Source organism: Manis javanica, chromosome 1 (genome assembly GCF_040802235.1).
Source record: "Manis javanica isolate MJ-LG chromosome 1, MJ_LKY, whole genome shotgun sequence".
Lineage (NCBI taxonomy): Eukaryota > Metazoa > Chordata > Mammalia > Pholidota > Manidae > Manis > Manis javanica.
Window position 1 is genome coordinate 187,869,897 of NC_133156.1, and position 18,573 is coordinate 187,888,469.

General features: G+C 37.0%; 1 protein-coding gene across 3 annotated transcripts in view; it reads right to left on the reverse strand.

The window, feature by feature from the left end:
- Window positions 1-4,323: 4,323 nt before the first annotated feature.
- ACTR2 (actin related protein 2) overlaps window positions 4,324-18,573 on the reverse strand; it is a 34,064-nt gene continuing 19,814 nt past the window's right edge. For all 3 annotated transcript variants that reach the window (XM_017652496.3, XM_017652498.3, XM_073212283.1), the window contains exons 6-9: window positions 16,271-16,420; window positions 14,509-14,654; window positions 10,820-10,952; window positions 4,324-6,998 (exon numbers count right to left, since the gene is read on the reverse strand). In XM_017652496.3, the coding sequence (XP_017507985.1) occupies window positions 6,828-6,998; window positions 10,820-10,952; window positions 14,509-14,654; window positions 16,271-16,420 (600 nt within the window). In that variant the 3' untranslated portion in view covers window positions 4,324-6,827. The remainder of the gene's footprint in view (window positions 6,999-10,819; window positions 10,953-14,508; window positions 14,655-16,270; window positions 16,421-18,573) is intronic.

Here is an 18,573-nt window from a genome sequence, read left to right on the forward strand (position 1 = left end):
ATTAAACAAAACTAAACATGAAGTTATCACACCATTTTAAAAGAACAGTAGCTGAAAGTCAAGACAGTTTTCCTCAAACTACGTCCACCTGGGTGTTTGAGAAAAGGCAAATAGCAAACACCGAAACCCCAAAAATCCACATTATGAACAACATTGTTTTAGGGCATCATAGGATTTTTCAGTTTTTATGCCTTAAAAATTTTACTTAATAGCTGTCATTAAAATGACTTTTGGTCATTATGAAGAATTAAACACTCTGCTTTTGGACAAATTTCATATCAACATTCAGAACACATGCAGCTTCTAAACATCTGATATGCATTTCCAGCTAACTACTGTCAGAGGTGGTGCTTAAATGTCTGGAGGGCATTTGCTGTGTGCTCTAGAGTGAAACGGAAAATTTGAGCAAAGCTTTCATGGTGCAAACACAGGAATGAGATGTGCAGGCAAACAAATAGCAAGAAAATACACCTAGCATCAGCTATACACTCTCCACCTAGCGAGAACCCTACAGCTTACTTGTATGGACTGCAGAAGAACTGGGTTCAGAAGAAAGAAGGTTCCTACTCACCCAGGGGGCTCATCCAACTCCTTCAAGAGTGATCCTGCACTGCAAACTAACCACCTCCTTACCTGCAGCTGGTCATTTAATTTTTTAGTCATGTGCTCACCTGTAACTGATTACCTAATTTTAGTATTTAATAGCATGCACCACCACCCCTTCAAATCTCTGGCTAAAATCATCCTTGCCAAAAAAGGCAAATGCAGGGGGTAAGCATTTATTTCTCTCTAGCAGCTATCAAACAAAATAACAAAATTCCACAAACCTCTGAATTTTTGGAACAGGGTTTATACTTTAACAGAATCAAAACTTGAAAGAACTGTGTATAGGTGGTCTCCACGTTGCATCCAGAAGTTCGTTTCTATGTCCGTTGCATGGGAACTTGAAACACAGATATTTCCTCTCCAGAAGTAAAGCTACATCTGGTAGGTGGGTTGCTTGGCCAGACTACAAATCATTTTAATCCATTAAGCAGCTGAACTATAGCACTAGCTGTACTAGCTCAAGTTTGGGAGCTGGGAACCCTGCATGTCAGAAATGAGGGGAAAACATCTCCAAAAACAATTTTGAAATAAGCAGTTTGCTCTGGTTGTTTCACCATTTCCAACACCCACTCCCATCTACACGGGCCCCTAGAAAGTGAGCTTGCTTAATAATTTCTTTACATTTCCTCAGGCGTCTGTCTGTTTCCCTGATGCACTCCTTGGGCCAAACTTACAGACCTTCCTTCCTAAATCACAAAGAGCAGCTAATCCACACTCAGTGTCAGTCTGAGTCAAGGCTTCCTTTTACTTCACACAAACGTGTAAATGAGTGATGGTGCTTTAAAGTTCCCAGGATAATTTGCATTTTGAATAGAGAATAGTAACACCCACCTCCACTAAGGACTTGTTTTGGGGAGGTGGGATGGAGTCAGCATACTGGCCGACCAACCCCGCTCAGGGCTGGTTTCCAGGGCTTGTTTCCATTTCACTTCTGTTTGCTAAAAGCTTGGAGAGCTAAGGAGCGGCAGGGGCTTGCAGGTGTCGGTCGGGGGAGTGGCTGCGACTTAGGAGCCTGTCCGTCCTGTTAATTTCCTACAGCAGGGGAGCCAGAGCTCGGCAGAGGCAGGACCGCTTGCGCAGCTAGATAACAGGCCAAACCCTCCCACCCCAGAGAGGCAGATTTGACAGGCCCCGAGTGGGGCTTAGAAACTGCCCCCTTTTTTACAATTAAAGTATCGTTGATATACAATCTTTTGTTGGTTTCAAATATACAACACTGTGGTTCAACAGTTCCCCGTATTAATAAATACCCCCTCTAGTGCGGTCACTACCTATCAGCATAGTCAAGATGTTAACAGAATCACTGTCTTCTTTGTGCTGTGCTGACTGACTTATATTGTGATTTTGAGTTGTTGTGCCGCTTTGTCCCCCTCCCCCTCGGTAACCATTAGTCTCTTCCCGGTGTCTGGGATTGTTTGCTTTGTTTTTATATTCCATAAGTGAAATCATATAGAAACCTGTACTTTTAAACACTCCATATGAATCACAGCTTCCGTGATTCTGACTTCATAGTGAGAAAGACAATGAGGGGCAAATAATTGAAGTATACTCTACCTACATCATTTCCTATGGGATACTTAACATATTAAATCCCACCAAACCACCAGTAAAACAAGCAGAATGGCCACCTTAATTGACCATCAAGTTCCTTCGAATTGTACCTCATCATACTAAAGCTTTCAAATGCAGATCTAAGAAATATACACACATTTGGAGATACACTGAAGGTTTCAAATCAAGGGGTCATATGTATATATTGTCAACTAATTTTCAACATTTTAACCTTGGTTAAGGCCCAAATTTCCCATTCTTCAAACACTAAATTGGCATGAAATATGAACATATAAAAGCAGTTAATAGATACAATTCTCATTAAGATATCCTCAGATTTGGTTTCCTAAAGATAGGCCTTGCAATTTTCTTGTGCGTATTTTATGTCTAAAAAGACCCCTTATCCCCTGCACATCAAGGTACTCATTTAACAGAAAGATCAAATTAATACTGTGGTCTTACCCTCAGAATTTCCTTTACTAATTGCTTAAGATGTCAACCTTTGATATTGACATCTTTGTATTCATATATTTACAATTACTTTTTTTTTTTGCAAAGAATTCTTATTTTTGAGAGTTGGGGACCTTTTTTTCAAACTCCTATTCAAGGAAGAGCAAAGCAGCTCCAAAGGTTTTTTTTTTTTTTTTACTAACATTAAAAAAAACATTCATTAGGCAAAAGCTCAACTTGATGTTAATGGCAAGACACTGTTCTCAAGACACTGGGCTCGAAAACCATACCGCACTATTCTTGTGACTGGTTTCTGCACTTCCCAAACCCAAACCATTCAATTGGTGCTCACATAGTTGGAATCTAATTTTCCATTTCAAGGGAAATTATTTGCCGAGTTCTTTCCAGTCTTTCCTTTTTCCTCTGCTGGGCAGGAGGAACCGAGTGTAGACACCAAGAGACAGGACAGGACAGGAACTGTTCTGCCAAAGGAAGAGAGCAATCATTTGGATCACCCCTACTCAGTTAGGCATTTCACATCTACACACATAATGCAAACTAAAAGCCTTTTTTTCACTGCCAGAATGCAGATTATCTTAACAAAATAATAGCTTCTTTCTACCTAACTTCAGATGTTAAACAATGCAGAGCAAGATGCTTTAGGATACATTTAAAATCTTAAGTTTAATGTGAAAAAAAATCACTGGAATTTATGTAACACCTACCTTTTTTACATCCCCCCTAACCCAGGTTAATTTCTATTACATGGCTAAGGTTACATGCAATGTAGTGGTTCAAGTCAGCAGTTTGGCCTTCCGACACACTCACACCTGCAAATATGCTTTCCCAGGTCCTTACCCCCACCTCCCCCACTGACCTCCGACATAACATTTTCAATCTTTTAAGAGGTTAAGAAATTTGTGCTACAGGAAAAGGGTAGTTGGCCAATTAGTCCAAGATTAAATAGCATGTTAAGTATTGAGCTACAATCAGTATTTGAGTTGCTAGCTCCCTTTAGTCTTTGACAGTTCTAATATTAGCACAGTTAATGAACCCACTCAATTGTACAGTGGTCAAAGTCTGTGTACCAATAACAAAAATATGATGTACATGGAGATGCCCATTCCATCAGCAGGGACATTTTGTGCGGTGCCCAGTTTTCTTCCTCTGTAACACACAGCTGTCACACAATTCTTCTGGCAACTAAGAGACTGGACACCAGAGGCAAACCTCCAGAAGCCCTGGGGAACTTGACCATGAAGGGAGCAATGAGGTTCAAGCCAAAAGTTCATGAAAACAGAAAAACAAAAATACTCTCATCTACTCCCCAGCCCCCACCCTCAAAGGCTACTATAAAAAGCAAGAAAGGGTCAGTGTAATAAAAAAAATGTCTGCAGATGAACTAAAATGTCCTTGAAAAGAGGCACATTATCTACAGGTCTATCAGGCATCCCTAATACTACAAAAGCCACCTTAAATCTCAAACAGTCCACTAGAGGGAAAAATCTCTCATACAGCTGTAGCTCTAACTTGCGATTTGTAGGGTTTTTTCAATGTATTTACCTCATGTATTTAAAAACATACCAGAAATAAAGAGATTTTTTTGCCAAATAATAGGACAACATTGAAATGAACTTGGCATTAGCAAGAATGAAAATATGAATAAAAGAAAATGAAACAAAAAAACAATTAGGAAAAATAAAGACAAAATTCAAATTTACTTTGAAAAATCTGATTTTATTTTCTGAATCAAAAAATGTATTCACGTTAAATTTAGAAGTTTTGACTTTCCATTGATCTCTCAAAATATTTTCCCAATAGTGTTACCAGTGCTCAGAACTGTGTTAAGGTTAACATCCAATACCACATTTTAAAGAAAGAATTTTAATGTAGGACCTAGATCTAAAAGACCCTTCTCAAAGGTCAAGGCATTGGTAATTTTAATTTAAAAAGAAAAGGATTTTAATCATTATTGGAAATTTAAATGACAATGGCTTTCAGGAGCTATAAATCAAATCTCTTTTAAGACAGAACAAATTTTCATTTCTGACAGACTCATACCTGACAACTCCAATTAGACATAATATTCCCATGCCCCTAAAATTACTAAATACACTATTTCAACTTGGAAAAAGGAAATTATAAAATGGAATTTTAAAATTATACTCTCTCTATATATAAACACAACATTTTAACTGTTGTTTGCTAGCAGAATTATGAAATTAAAACCAAATTCAACCTTCCAAGGGACAATCATAAATGCACTTTCATTGTTTTATTTAAGAAACCATCCATACTTTGTTGCTTTCTATCCCGTATTTTAAAATCATGACCAAAGGCCAAGAGTCAATCCATTTACCTGAAATAAATAGCTAAGTAGGTACTGGTCCTACCTTTGTGTCCTTTAACAAGTCCCATACTCAAAAGGCTGGGGGAATTTATAAGAACATGATTTAGGAACACTTTAGATTTTCAAAGTGATTCTGACATCCATGTCAATAGACGTTATTCAGAGGCCATTCATGTGCACTGAAGCATGTCCAGCATGCAGGCAAACTTCTTTCATTTGTTCAAATTGAGGTAAAACAGACAAAAAACACTTAATATTAACAGAAGCTGCACAGTTGAAACTCACCTTTTACTCCTTATTTCATATAAACTGACTTTCAAATTTTCTCACAAAATGGAGACTCTAAAGCCAACCATCTCTCCAATTTCAGTCACCCCACAATCTTCTTTCAAAGCCATTATTAGTAAAGAATGTTTCAAAATGAAGGAAAACTTTTCCCCCCAGAATCTACATTTGTTATTAGTAGGATATAATTTCTTATTACTTTACTTTTCAAATTTAGAAAGAATTCAAGCCTGAGTGCTATTCGGTATTTTTCAGATACCAAGAAATAACAAGAGGATTCATAAATACGATTTTCGGACACAGGCAAGTCTGCTAACATTTACAAAATACCAAAAACACTTCTCTCAAGAATAAGATGGCTGAGATTTAGTAGTTATTAGTTAGTTCTTCAGAACAAATAAAATTTAAATCTTGACTGTTTTTCTGCCAACATTTTAAATAGTCAAATTTTACTCCACTTCCAGGCTTCAAATCAAAACAAAAACACTAATGAAAATTACCCAACTGGCAACAAGTCCCATAGTCCAATGTTATTTTTAGCCCAACAATTATAACCCACTGCCAGTAATTATTTATATTTATCTACTTGTTTATATTAAGTAAGCACTGGTCAGTTATATAAAATAATAATTTGCAAGAATGGTACTTGGCACTGGGTTACCTTAATGTTTCTGGTATAAACAAAAGCACTTAGAAAACACCAGCTCCTAAGCACTTTTTTATCTGTAATTTGCATTTCCAAAAGCATTTTTTAAATGTTAACTTTTCAGCTGACAGATTCTAGGGAGTCTAATCCCAGCTAACATGGTTGATTTTTAAGAACAAATGAATCCCTAAGACACATGGTAATGGGTACTATACTTGCTTTCATATCATATGGGAACAGTTTCAGACAGACAAAAAGTAGAAGAAAACTTGCCAAATCAAAGTTCTGTAAATAAAGTTCACCTTACGTACCCCAGAGCAGAAAAGCTCAAAAATAAAAAAATCAAAAGACCACCCCTCCTCCCGACACAAAACTCCACCTAAAACACTTAGTTCTGAGCCTAACCTTTTCCTAAAACGTTAATCCCAGAAGCTTTAAGGTACTTAAAGCTGTGCAGTAACTATAGAAAGCACCATGCTACAGAGGAAATGCCATGTAGGGTTTAACCGCTACCCACCCACCCCTTACCACCCCCAACTCTAGTAATATGTAAAAGCTCCTATTAAAGTTTTTCTTATGCTAATAGAGGCATACCACCTAGGGTACTAAAAACTAAAACTAGCAGCATTAGAGCAGTAAAGTGAAAATAGGAAGCCTACAGGAACGAGCTGAAGACCTACTTAGAAGAAACAAAGCAGCAGACATGACCCTTTGCCCTCTCATTGTGTTTGTAGGGAAGTGCTGAATTAAACGGTCAGATTTACCCACATTAACAAAAATTTAACAAAGTTTCCCCAAGACACCAGAATAAAACCTGACCTTTCCAGTCAAAGAGCACAGAGAGGCCTTTTCCATGTTGGGGAGTTGAATGAGTTCAAAGATGGGCAATAAAGGAAAAAAAGAAAGCATTAGGGGTGTAATGGGAACAAGCTTTGGAGTTTATCGAACAGTCACACCAAGTTTCTCCAGCACACGAACACCCTTTTCTTGGTATTCCTGTCGGGTCATCCAGAAGTTGTCTTTGTCTTTCATGATATCTGCTAGAACTGCACCTCCCAGGAACACCATGTGCTTTCTGCGTGGTGGGTCTTCAATGCGGATCTTAAATTTCTAAAGGGGAAAGAGGACACGATAAATGTCACACATGCATAGTGCTTTCTGCTTTATGAAAATGACTTTCTCTTGCTGAATTCTCACAAAAATCCTGTTATGTAAATAGGACAGCAGGACTTGGTACTGGGGATAGAGATATTTGTAGTTTACCCAAAGCTCATAAGCTACATCACATCCATCCCAGTATGCTTCGAACAGACCTGATTTATACTTGTTGCCCCATAATTATTAACAGCATCCCTTGCATTTGCCAGTGTCCTGATTTGAACAATAAATTCTACAATCACCCCACTGAGAGCCTAGAGTACCAGAGTCTAATACTGCTATGATTGTCATCTTGTACAACAGAGTAAGACTGAAGCTCTTTTCTTATAAGCAAAATCTTGTTTCTACTGTTTCAACTTAAATGAAATGTTCTCAAAATAAGCAAGGCCAAATATGGTAAAAATAAATCATAGGGATGTTGGAAAAAATGAACACAGTAATGAAAATTAAAGACAAGTGGGAGAAATTTTATATTCTGTAGCTACTATTGTCTAACAAGGATACACCTCAGTCTGTATGGTCAGTCAACACCTGACAGAGAAACCTGAAAATGACAGCAGTTTTATTTACAGAGTCACAAATCCTGCAAAAGAACTCAGAGTAACTATATCATTCTAAATTGTCTTTACATCCTACAAACAAACCATAGGGCCTGGCAATGTATGACAGAAAAACACCAGTTCACTTACTAATCAATTCTGAGGCTAAACTCCTGTTTAAATTTTTCTAATTTTTTTGCTCTTAAGCAGGGTCAGCAAACTTTTTCTGTAAGAGGCCAGATAGTAAATACTTGAGGTTTTGTGGGTCTCTGGCAACTACCTAAAGCAGTCACATACAGTATGTGACAACAGGTAACACTATGTAAAAGAATGGGCTTTTGGGGAGGGATTGGGTTTCCTGGGGGTGGGTGGATGGGGAGGATAAAAGGGTACAATTCTCAATCATAATATAAGCTGGTCACAGGGACAGTAGTACAGCATGGAGAATACAGTCAGTGATTCTGTAACATTTTCCTGTGTTGACAGATCGAAGCTGTACTAGTGGGGGTGAGGATTTAATGATATTGCTAACTGTTGAACCACTGTGTTGTATATTTGAAACCAACATAAGATTGTGTATCAATGGTACTTCAACTAAAAAGAAAAAAAAAGGAAGTGATATTTAGAAACCCTAAAAAAGAAAGAAAGAATGGGCTTGGCTGAGTTCCCATAAAACTTTACTTACAAAAAGAGCTGGTGCTGACAGGGCTGCAGTTTGGCTGTTCCTGCTCTAAGGGAAACCCAGCTAGCCTCTGAAGACACTGCTGGCCCTGCAGCTTTCTCAACTGGCTATTGTATCTCTCTCTGCCACCACCTTCTTAACCCTGGAGGTCTGGTAACAGCAATTCTTGTTCCTCATTATCGCTTCTCTCTTCCTCCCCTACAACTTCAAAGCTCCTCTAAAACTCCTTCCATCAGACTATTCCATCTACCACTCCTCCTTGTGCAAATCATCTATAGATCCCAGATTATTCCTTCTCATGCCCTGGGGGTGGGTGGATGGTGTGTGTACATGCATGCTCTCTCTACCCTTTCCTGACACCATCCTTAGTGACTCTGCCCTTCTCTCCCTCTCACACTACCTTGGCAAGACACAAACTCAGGTGATTAACTCTACTTTGCAACTGCCTTCAAGCAACTGAACATGATAGGCAAGAAACCTGACATCTTATTCTGACATCTTATTTTAACGCTTCATTTACCTCAAAGGAGCCCCTCAGTGCTGCCTGGCAATCCCATTATATTTCTCTTCTCTCTTCCACTCTCCAGGACAACTACTTCACACCTCCTCCTCTATTTTATAAACCTCTACCACCTCCTCTCTTTTCTCAAAGCCTCCTAACCTGTCTTTCTACATCCTTCTCCCTCCCTCCCTCCTTCAACCATCTGTTCAGCACACCAGACTTAATAATCCCTTAGAAGCAAGTCAGATCCTATTGTTTTTCTGCTCAAAATCCTTCTAAGACTTTCTAGCTAGCTAGGAGTAAAGCCAAACTCTCTGCCACCCACCCCCTACCCTCCTTGCACATTCCCACCAACTCAGGGCTTTTGCACTTGCTCTCCCTGCTTGAAAGGTTCCAGATGGTCATGTGGCTCCCTCCTCCCTCCCTCAATCCCTCCAGGTCTCTGCTCCAAAGCATCTCATCAGAGTTCTTCCCTGATCACACCACACGAAGGAGCACACCATCCCCACAACCACCACCTCTTTCTAACCTTGAATCTTACTTCATTTTTCTTCATAGTGCTTTTTACTACTGACATATTATTCACAGGCTAAAAGCAAGGATTTTGTTTTTTTGTTCACCAGTTTTGTTTGTTTTAGCACCTAGACAAGTGTTTGGCATCTAGGAGTTTAAGAAATATTTGATGAATAAATAAATATTTACCTGAGACTGGTTTTAAACTGTAAGTCAAAAAAAAATCAGATGAATGAGTGAAGTACTTAGAAAACATCTTATTCTGTTTTTGAGACTTTTTTTTATTTAATGTTTTTGAGACTTACTCAATTTAACTTCAAAAATGAGTCACATGAAAGATGTAACATTACTGTCTCTATCACATCCATTTCTCTGCAACATGTAGTCTCATCATCTAAGAGTTCATCAAAGTTGGTTAGACAAAGCTCAGAGATTAACTCAGAATTAAATGACTCTTGGTTGAGTGTGTAATATACATAGTGTACTTAAGAGTCCAGAATTTGTAGGAAAAAATCAATGCAAAATAACCATCAACTACTATATACTAGTTTAAAAATTTCTTTCTGTTCTACATATCAACATAAATCAAGAAAAGTCTGTTTCAAGCACTACGATAATCAATGGGGATAAAAAGAATTAGAGACATGTTTTACAATCTGGGAGGATAAAACATATTCAAGGAATAGCCAGAAAATAACCTATTATCAGAAATATGACATAGTCTAGGGGAAGCACTGGAGGCTGATTACATATCCACAAAAAGTTTAAAAACAAAACAATAAAACACAACCACAAGCTGGGCGTTTCTCTCTCCACAGTCGTCATCTCCCCTTATCTATGGTTTTCCTTTCTGTGGTTTAGCTACCCCTGCATCAACCACGGTCCAGAAGCAGATGATCCTCCTTCTGATGTATGGTCAAAAGGTCAATAGTAGCCTAAAGCTATGTCACAAAATCTATGTCATTCACCTCCTTTCATCTCATCACACAGGTATTTTATCATCTCACATCAAAAGAAGGATGAGTACAGTACAATAGGATGTATTCAGAGAGACCACATTCACATAACTTACTACAGCATATTGTTATAATTATCCTATTTTATTATTAGTTATTGTTAATCTCTCACTGTGCCTCATTTATAAATAAAATTTTATCACAGGTATGTCTGTACAGGAAATACATAGTACACACAGGGTTCTATCAGTTGCTGCAGGAAACCCTTGGATTTTTGTAATGTATCTCCTGCAGGTAAAGGGGAGCAACTATATAGCAGGTTCTTCTCATGCACTTATAGGCAGCTTATTTCCAGACTGTGTGTTACAGATGAACGTCTGGCCCAGGATCTGGTCATCTGTATCCTAAACACAGAGCTAACTAGGCAGTACAACGATTCTGGGACAGAGCTTACCTTGAAACATTGACTTTTTCCTAGGAAATTTGTTTAGGAGGACTTCTTGCTCCCTCTAGTGGCTGTCAAGATTCATAAATTACAGGGTTTAAAAAGCATGTGAACAAGCTGGATGACTGATACTTACAGAAAGTTTTTCCACATCTCCCTTTAAAACTCGTTCTAAGTAAAGCTGTTTAAGTTCTCGTTCCAACCGTGATGGCAACCCAGGGTACATAGTAGACCCTCCAGAAAGCACAATGTGTTTATAGAATTCAGATCTAGAAAGACACAATAGGTATTGATTTGGGGTTTCAGACTAGGAAAACAGTATCTGAGTTCTTTTACCTATGTTAGCTTCAAGGAGTCACTGGGAGAATGAAGTAAAATTCAACATGTAAATCACAGAGCTGAATGTTTCCTATTACTACTGCTATGAGATAACACACCCTCTTTACATATAGTTATCATAATTTTGATGAAGATACTTCTAAAGTACATGACATACTTTCTTGTAGAAGTAACTGAGTCTTTTATTAATGACCAGAGTCTTCACTACAAACTTCCAGTATCTGGACTGTGTTATCACAGTGCTGCCCCACAGCTACTGAGATATGGTTACTTACTAAAATTAACCACTTGCTACTATGATTCCAGTTCTTGCTTTTCGACTTTTCCATTTGCCTTTTGTTTTCCATTTTCCCTTTTGTTCCTTTGCCTTGAGGAGGACCAGTTATTTCTGATTAGATGGATATGTTTGCTTTTTAGAGCAGTCCTCTCTTTCTTTCTTAAACATGATGTTGGTTACGATACCTGATAATCAAATCTAAAATAACTGCTAAGTAGTAAAAGAAATATAATCTGACTGAGGGTCTGAGAAACTCTTCTCAAAGCTCAGGAGGTGAGTCACATCTACTTTGGCCTCATTCAACCTTGCTTCCAGGTTTTACTTATTTCCAGGTTTTCAATGGCTCAGGCTACTGTAATTCTTGCTTCCAGAAGAACAATGATTTGTATTTAAAATGTTTTTGTATTGCATTAGTATGCACATGAGCGTGGCTCAAGCCAAGCAGCTGAAGTGTGGCTGCATGTGGTACACACCCATGGGCACTTACATGTATGCTTTCAACATGCAGGACACACAAGGCAAAACCTGAATTGTGCTGCTTTCCAGTGCTCTCCGTGGACTCTAATGCTTTAGGAGTGCCAAGACTTAAATCACCACCACTATGTGCTTTTAAATATAATTTTGCTATTGATGATTACTAAATCAAGGATTAAAAGCACCTATCTAATCCTTACCATGAAAAATGTACTGTATTTATTAAGTCTAGATTAGATCTTTGATCATCTTTAATTAGATTTGTAGCTTGATTATAAGCCAATTGCTGTTTTTATTCATTTCATTATCCTGCTCCCCAGCCACCCCACAAAAGTTAGTCAAGTGATTATTTAATTCAGGGTTAAATAAGCAAGTAAGCATTTGCTTTACAATATGCTTCTGAGTGAATTCCTCAATAAGTTGGGTGTAGAGGAGGAATTTCTAACTGTGACTCAAACTCTAGATATAATAAAAGATGATAAATATTTTTATGTAACTAAATAAAAATTAACTTTTATATGACCAAAAACACCATAAGCAAGAGACAAATGGCAAATTAGGAGAAAATATCTGCAACACACATTATGGAGCTAATATAAACGTAACTTTGAAAACTGAGGGAAAAAATTACAAAAATTCTGCAGAGGAACAAGCTAGAGCCATGAGAAGTTTCACAAGATACAGAAATGGTCCTAAACATAGAAAAACATGTTCAACTTCACTCTAAAGAGAAATGCAAATTAAAACTACACTGAGGTATCATTTCTCACTCATCAGACTGGCATAAAAGTAAAAAAGTTGACAGCCAGTGAACAAGCTATGGAGACATAGGTGTCCTCCTATATTACTGGTGGGAATGAGAAGTGGTACATGCAGGACACACAAGGCAAAACCTCCAAAAGAGGGGAATTGAGCAATAACAAAACTACCTTTGACCCAACAGTCCCCCTTCTGGAACTTTTTTCAGAATATACATACCCAACAATACAAAAATACAGTGTGTACGAGGTATTACTTGTAGCATTATTTGTTAGCACAAATACTGAAATCTATATACATAACCAAGATTCACTGAATAAACCATGGTATGGTAAAAAAGAATGCAACCAGAAGAAAAAATGAGGACAATCTCTAGGAAATGGTACAGAACTGTTTAGGATATATTAAGCAAAAATAAAAAAGCAAAGTGCAGAAGAGTATTTATACTATGTTACCTTTTGTGTTAAGAGGAAATAAACACAGAAAGGGTAACGTGAAGCTAATGAGACCACTTACCTACAAGACAGAGGAGGATTAGAGTGGAACACAGGAGTGGGGAGAGTAGTACTTCTAAGCATATTTTTTGTGCATTTTTGTCTATACTGTTCATATTCTACCTATTCAAAACACAAGATTATATGTGGGCATAATCTGCGCCACAAAATAGAATAGTTAAAAAAACAAAAAATCAGCATGTCAAAAGTCACAGGGGCCTGCTTAAAGCGGGGGTCTCATTAGCCAAATCGGAAATGATCTCATCATCAAATGAATCAAAACAAGTAAAAACAGTTTATAGTCCACTGAGTAAAATCATGAGTTCATACTGAAAATAAGCAAACAAAGCATGGGAGAAGAAGTACTTACTTATGCAACCGTTACAATAAAAATGGACTTAAAATGGACTTAGGCAAGAATTATCATTAGATGTCAGAAAGGGTGGGGTGACAAGAGTTTGATGAGGAGCAGATTTACAGTCTCTAAGTGTTTTCACACATTACTTATAAACCAAGAAAGGAAGAATAGAAAAACTATGCAGTGGAGCAAATAGGAAACTTGAATACAGCTGAACACCAACATGACCACAGTAAGAAGCAAACAGACATCACCTCTGGACTGTAATAGGGTATGTGGTAGGGACTTGATAATGGGGGGAGTCTAGTAACCATGATGTTGCTTATGTAATTGTACATTAATGATACCAAAATTAAAAAAAAAAACAAAAACAGACAGACATCACCTCTGGATGTGAGACCCTGAAAAGGACATATCACTTAAGCAGTATTCTGCCCCCAAATGTATAACCTGAATCAAGAAAAAATGTTCAAACCCAAACTGAGAAACATTAAATAACTAAAGTAAGTGGCCTGACATTTGCAAAGATGTCAATGTCAATGTCATGAAAGACTGCAGGATTCTAACAGATAAAAGGCAACTAAGACATGACAACTAAACACAGTATATGATCCTAGTTTAATCCTCTACTGGAGAAAAGAAAAACTGTATAAAGGACATTGGGACAGTGGACAAAACTGAAATGTGGATGGTAGACAAAAATGTATCAGTAAGCAGTCTCCTGAACTACACTGCAGCTATAAAAGAGAGTATTTTCATTCTTAGAAAGCATACAGTAAGGAGTAAAGAGATTTATGCATTCAACCTACTCTCAAATGGCTCAAGAAAAGAGAGAGAAAGCAAGGATACTGCCCACGCAGCATGTTAAAATGGGAAAGTGGATAGAGAGTGTACGTGAGTTCTCTGTAATAGTTCTGCAACTTTTTGAAAAATTATTTCAAAATAAAATGTTTAAAGTGGCTTCTGAAACAATGGCACATGCTGTACAACACCCAATGCCACCCTTTCAAAGATTATTTTGTCTCTTCTATTCAAAACCTTGAGATAGCACAAAAACTTGGTTATTCTACTTGTATCCCACCTATTTTTGAGAAATAACTTTGAAAACACCATTTCTGATGTACCTGGTGTCAATGTCAGCTGCCTGGATTGTATTAAAAAGCAATTCAGCAACACCCACTCCCTCAACATTGATCAAGTGAGGCTGAAATAAAGCTTCTGGTGCTTCAAATCTTTCTCCCCCAACTTTGATAATGCGGCCATCTGGGAGCTAGAAACCAAGAATAAGCAGGTATTAGTCAGCAAAAGATTTTAACATTTTCCAATGTTCTCTAGAACACTGGTACTTTTAAACACATCTGCTCTATAACCAAAACCCCTATCTGTAAATATTTCTTCTAAAATACATTTTTGAAAAAGAAAAAAAGGTAAAATACATTTACATAGTCTGTTCTGCCTTTAAAAATGAAATGCCATACCCCCAAATACCAGGAGTATTTTGGAGAAATCACCAAGACTTGAGCACATGATGTTCCACTGGTATGATTTAATTTTAGCAGACAGATACATTCAATTAAAATTTTTAAATAATTTCTTTCATCATATACTCTATGAAATTCAATTTTGCCATTAAAACACCGTATCATGTGTGAAACTTCTGTTCAGTCATTTAATCTGAAAAATGTTCTATGACCACAAAAGTTTAAGGAACATTGATCTAGACTGCTTTTTATTAGGCAATTGTTATATCCTACTTACTAGGACCTATTAATTTTAAATAATGAATAAATACAATTTTATTTTAAGCAACTAAGATTTAAACAGGTCATATATCATTACAGCATTACTTTGTGCAGAAAACTCGAGTCACTTTAAGTTTATATTTAATTAAATGAAGAAAAATGTTAATCTTTGACCACCTCACAAACTCACTGGATTCTTACTTAGGTAACATGCATGCTGGTGTATGCTTGTATTTGACAGATTTCTATGAGATACCAGAATTTGTTTTATATTAACATTTCTAACAGTGTTTTTATTTATAACATAATTACAATAATTATATTTAGACTCCAAAATTGACTTTTCAATATGACAAAACCACAAAGTTCTTTAAGATATAATAATCCTACATGCTATAATTGTTTACAGATATGTGCAAAGCTGTATTTTTCAAAAACTCCAAGATTATTTTAAAATGACAATTTTATACATATCTGTGATATATAGAGCTTCATGAGTCAAATAGTTTAGTAACTCAGTCCTAAGTCTCATTAGTTACAATTTCAAGTTAACATTTGTTTTGAACATCTCATTAAGAAAATACTAAGTCAGGAAAAAACTGCCACCTACTGAATTATTAAATTAATACTATAAGATGATCACTTCCAAAACGTATGTTGCAAGAGAACACTAGTGCTGTGAAATGCTGAAGAGTCCTATAATCTAGTGAGAAATAGGTAGTATACTATACTCTCAAAGTCATACACATACTGGCACATCAAAGACTCTGAGAAGTCCTCCAGTAAAGTGAAACCCACTCTTCCCCAAACTTATTTGCCAATGTAAACCCCATTTTAATTTTTGTAAAATACCTATTAACATCTCAGGGAAATAACATTCTGTAAAACATGCTGAAAAATGCTATTCCAGATATTAAAATCTCACATCTCATATCTAATTATACCCTAAAGTAGAAAAGCAATTTATGATTCTTGACTTATTTCACATTATATGGTATCTTAAAATAATTAAATCATGGAATCTGAATGTGGTCATACACATACATAACAAATCCAAACAAAAAGGCTAGATTCCAAGAAGACCCCCTTAAACACATACCAGTAATCATGGTTGTCCACATCAGGTGTCACCAGAAAAACTTACCGTGTAAGACTCAACTAATACTGTGGTTTCTAAGGCCAGTTTCTGCTCTTGCTCAATATTATATCCCACATAACACAGTTTTTCTTTAATCATGCGAACAGTTTCAAAATCAGCAGAGTGGTTGAAGGCGTATCCTCGCAACAGAAGCAGCTGGTACAAAAAAAAGCAGTAAATTCAATTCAATGAGTTCAATCTGCAAAAGCTATTATTGCTCACTATCTCACATTAGTAACAAATGCAATGGACAGTGGGTCCTTAGCTTTCACTGAGTATTTCAGAAACAAGATATTACTTGACTTGCCATAAAAGGACTTATCTCAGTTTCACTGAGCAATCTTGCAGAAAATAACAATTAACAGTTTATGAAAAATAAATGGGCTAACGGAGCTAGAAAACTTGAAGAAAATACTGTTGGAGTACTAATGCTTAAATAGTTTTTGATAATCAAGTCTATTAATAAATATTATTTTAGTACTGGACTCAAATAATGTATAATTTGCTCAATCAAGGCCATATTCATGAAATACTCCTAGGTCTTAGTTTTATCCCTAGCTTCTAGTACTATGTCCGACACATACTAGATGGGCAATAGCATTTGTTTAAAAAATAAATGATAAAGAGAATTCAACCTGCTCACAGGAAGAAAAAACCAACCACAACTTTAAAAGATAAATCCCTTAACCTTTGTGTTTATGTTCAAGGGAGAACCCTCGGAAACTCCACCGGAGGTTACCTCAGACAGAATGTTGGCTGAGGATGTGAGTATTGTAATTCTTGTTAATGCACCTATTATTCTAAATGAGACTAAAGGAACCCAATGTCAAGGGTGAAGGAAGACTCAATGTAACTCGGTTCACTGCACACATTATCACTCTAGAACAAAGATTCTCAACAGGAGCACCAACACTTTGGATCTAGAATTCTGTGTGTGCCGACTGCCCTGTTCATTGTTAAGTGTTTAGTAGTACTCCCGTACAGTGGTACAAACAACCAAAAAATGTCTCCAGATACTGGGGGGCAGCACTACCTCTGGTTGAGCCACCGACCTGGAGAGAATATACCCACTACAGAATTCTGGTTACGGGCAATATTCTAAACATTTTTAATATAGAAAGCTCATGTCTCTAGTGTCCTGTATACTTACTCCTGTATACTCCAGCAACATTTGTAAGAAAAATCTAACTAACTACATTCAAAAGTAAATTTTAAAATAGTAAGCACTTAAAAGTTGGATATATTCTATGAAACCTAAATATTAAACTCTAGCACATCTGGACCCTGTTTCTTATTTTTTTAATCTTTTTTTAAAAATTAAGGTATCATTTGATATACAATCTTATGAAGGTTTCACATGAGCAACATTGTAGTTTCAACATTCACCCATATTATCAAGATCCCACCACCACCCCATTACAGTCACTTTCCATCAGCAGAGTAAGATGCTGGAGAGTCATTACTTATCTTCTCCATGCTATACTGCCTTCCTCGTGACCTACCTACAATATTGTGTGTGCTAATTATAATGCCCCTTAGTCCTCTTCTCCCTGCTTCCCCACCCACACTCCCCAACCCCTTCCCTTTGGAAACCGCTAGTACCTTCTTGGGGTCTCTGAGTCTGCTGCTGATTTGTTCCTTCAGTTTTGCTTTGTTCTTATACTCCACAAATGAGTGAAATTATTTGGTACTTGTTTTTCTCCGCCTGGCTTATTTCACTGAGCCTGATACCTTCTAGCTCCATCCATATTGTTGCTAATGGTAGGATTTGTTTTCTTTTCATGGCTGAATAATATTCCACTGTACATAGGTACCACCTCTTCTTTATCCATTCACCTACTGATGGACACTTAGGTTGCTTCCATATCTTGGCTATTGTAAATAGTGCTGCGATAAACATACAGGTGCATACGTCTTTTTCAAACTGGGGTGCTGCATTCTTAGGGTAAATTCCTAGGAGTGGAATTCCTGGGTCAAATGGTATTTCTATTTTTAGTTTTTTGAGGAATGGGTTCCCCTTTCTCCACATCCTCACCAGCATTTGTTGTTTCATGTCATTTGGATGTTGAACATCCTAACTGGTGTGAGGTGACATCTCATTGTGGTTTTCATTTGCATTTCCCTGATTAGAGATGTGGAACATCTTTTCATGTGCCTATAGACCACCTGAATTTCTTCTTTGGAGAAATATTTATTCGGATCATGTGCCCATTTTTGAATAGGGTTATTTGCTTTTTGGGTGTTGAAGTATGTGAGCTCTTTATATATTTTGGATATGTTGTTTATGAATATATTCTCCCATACTGTAG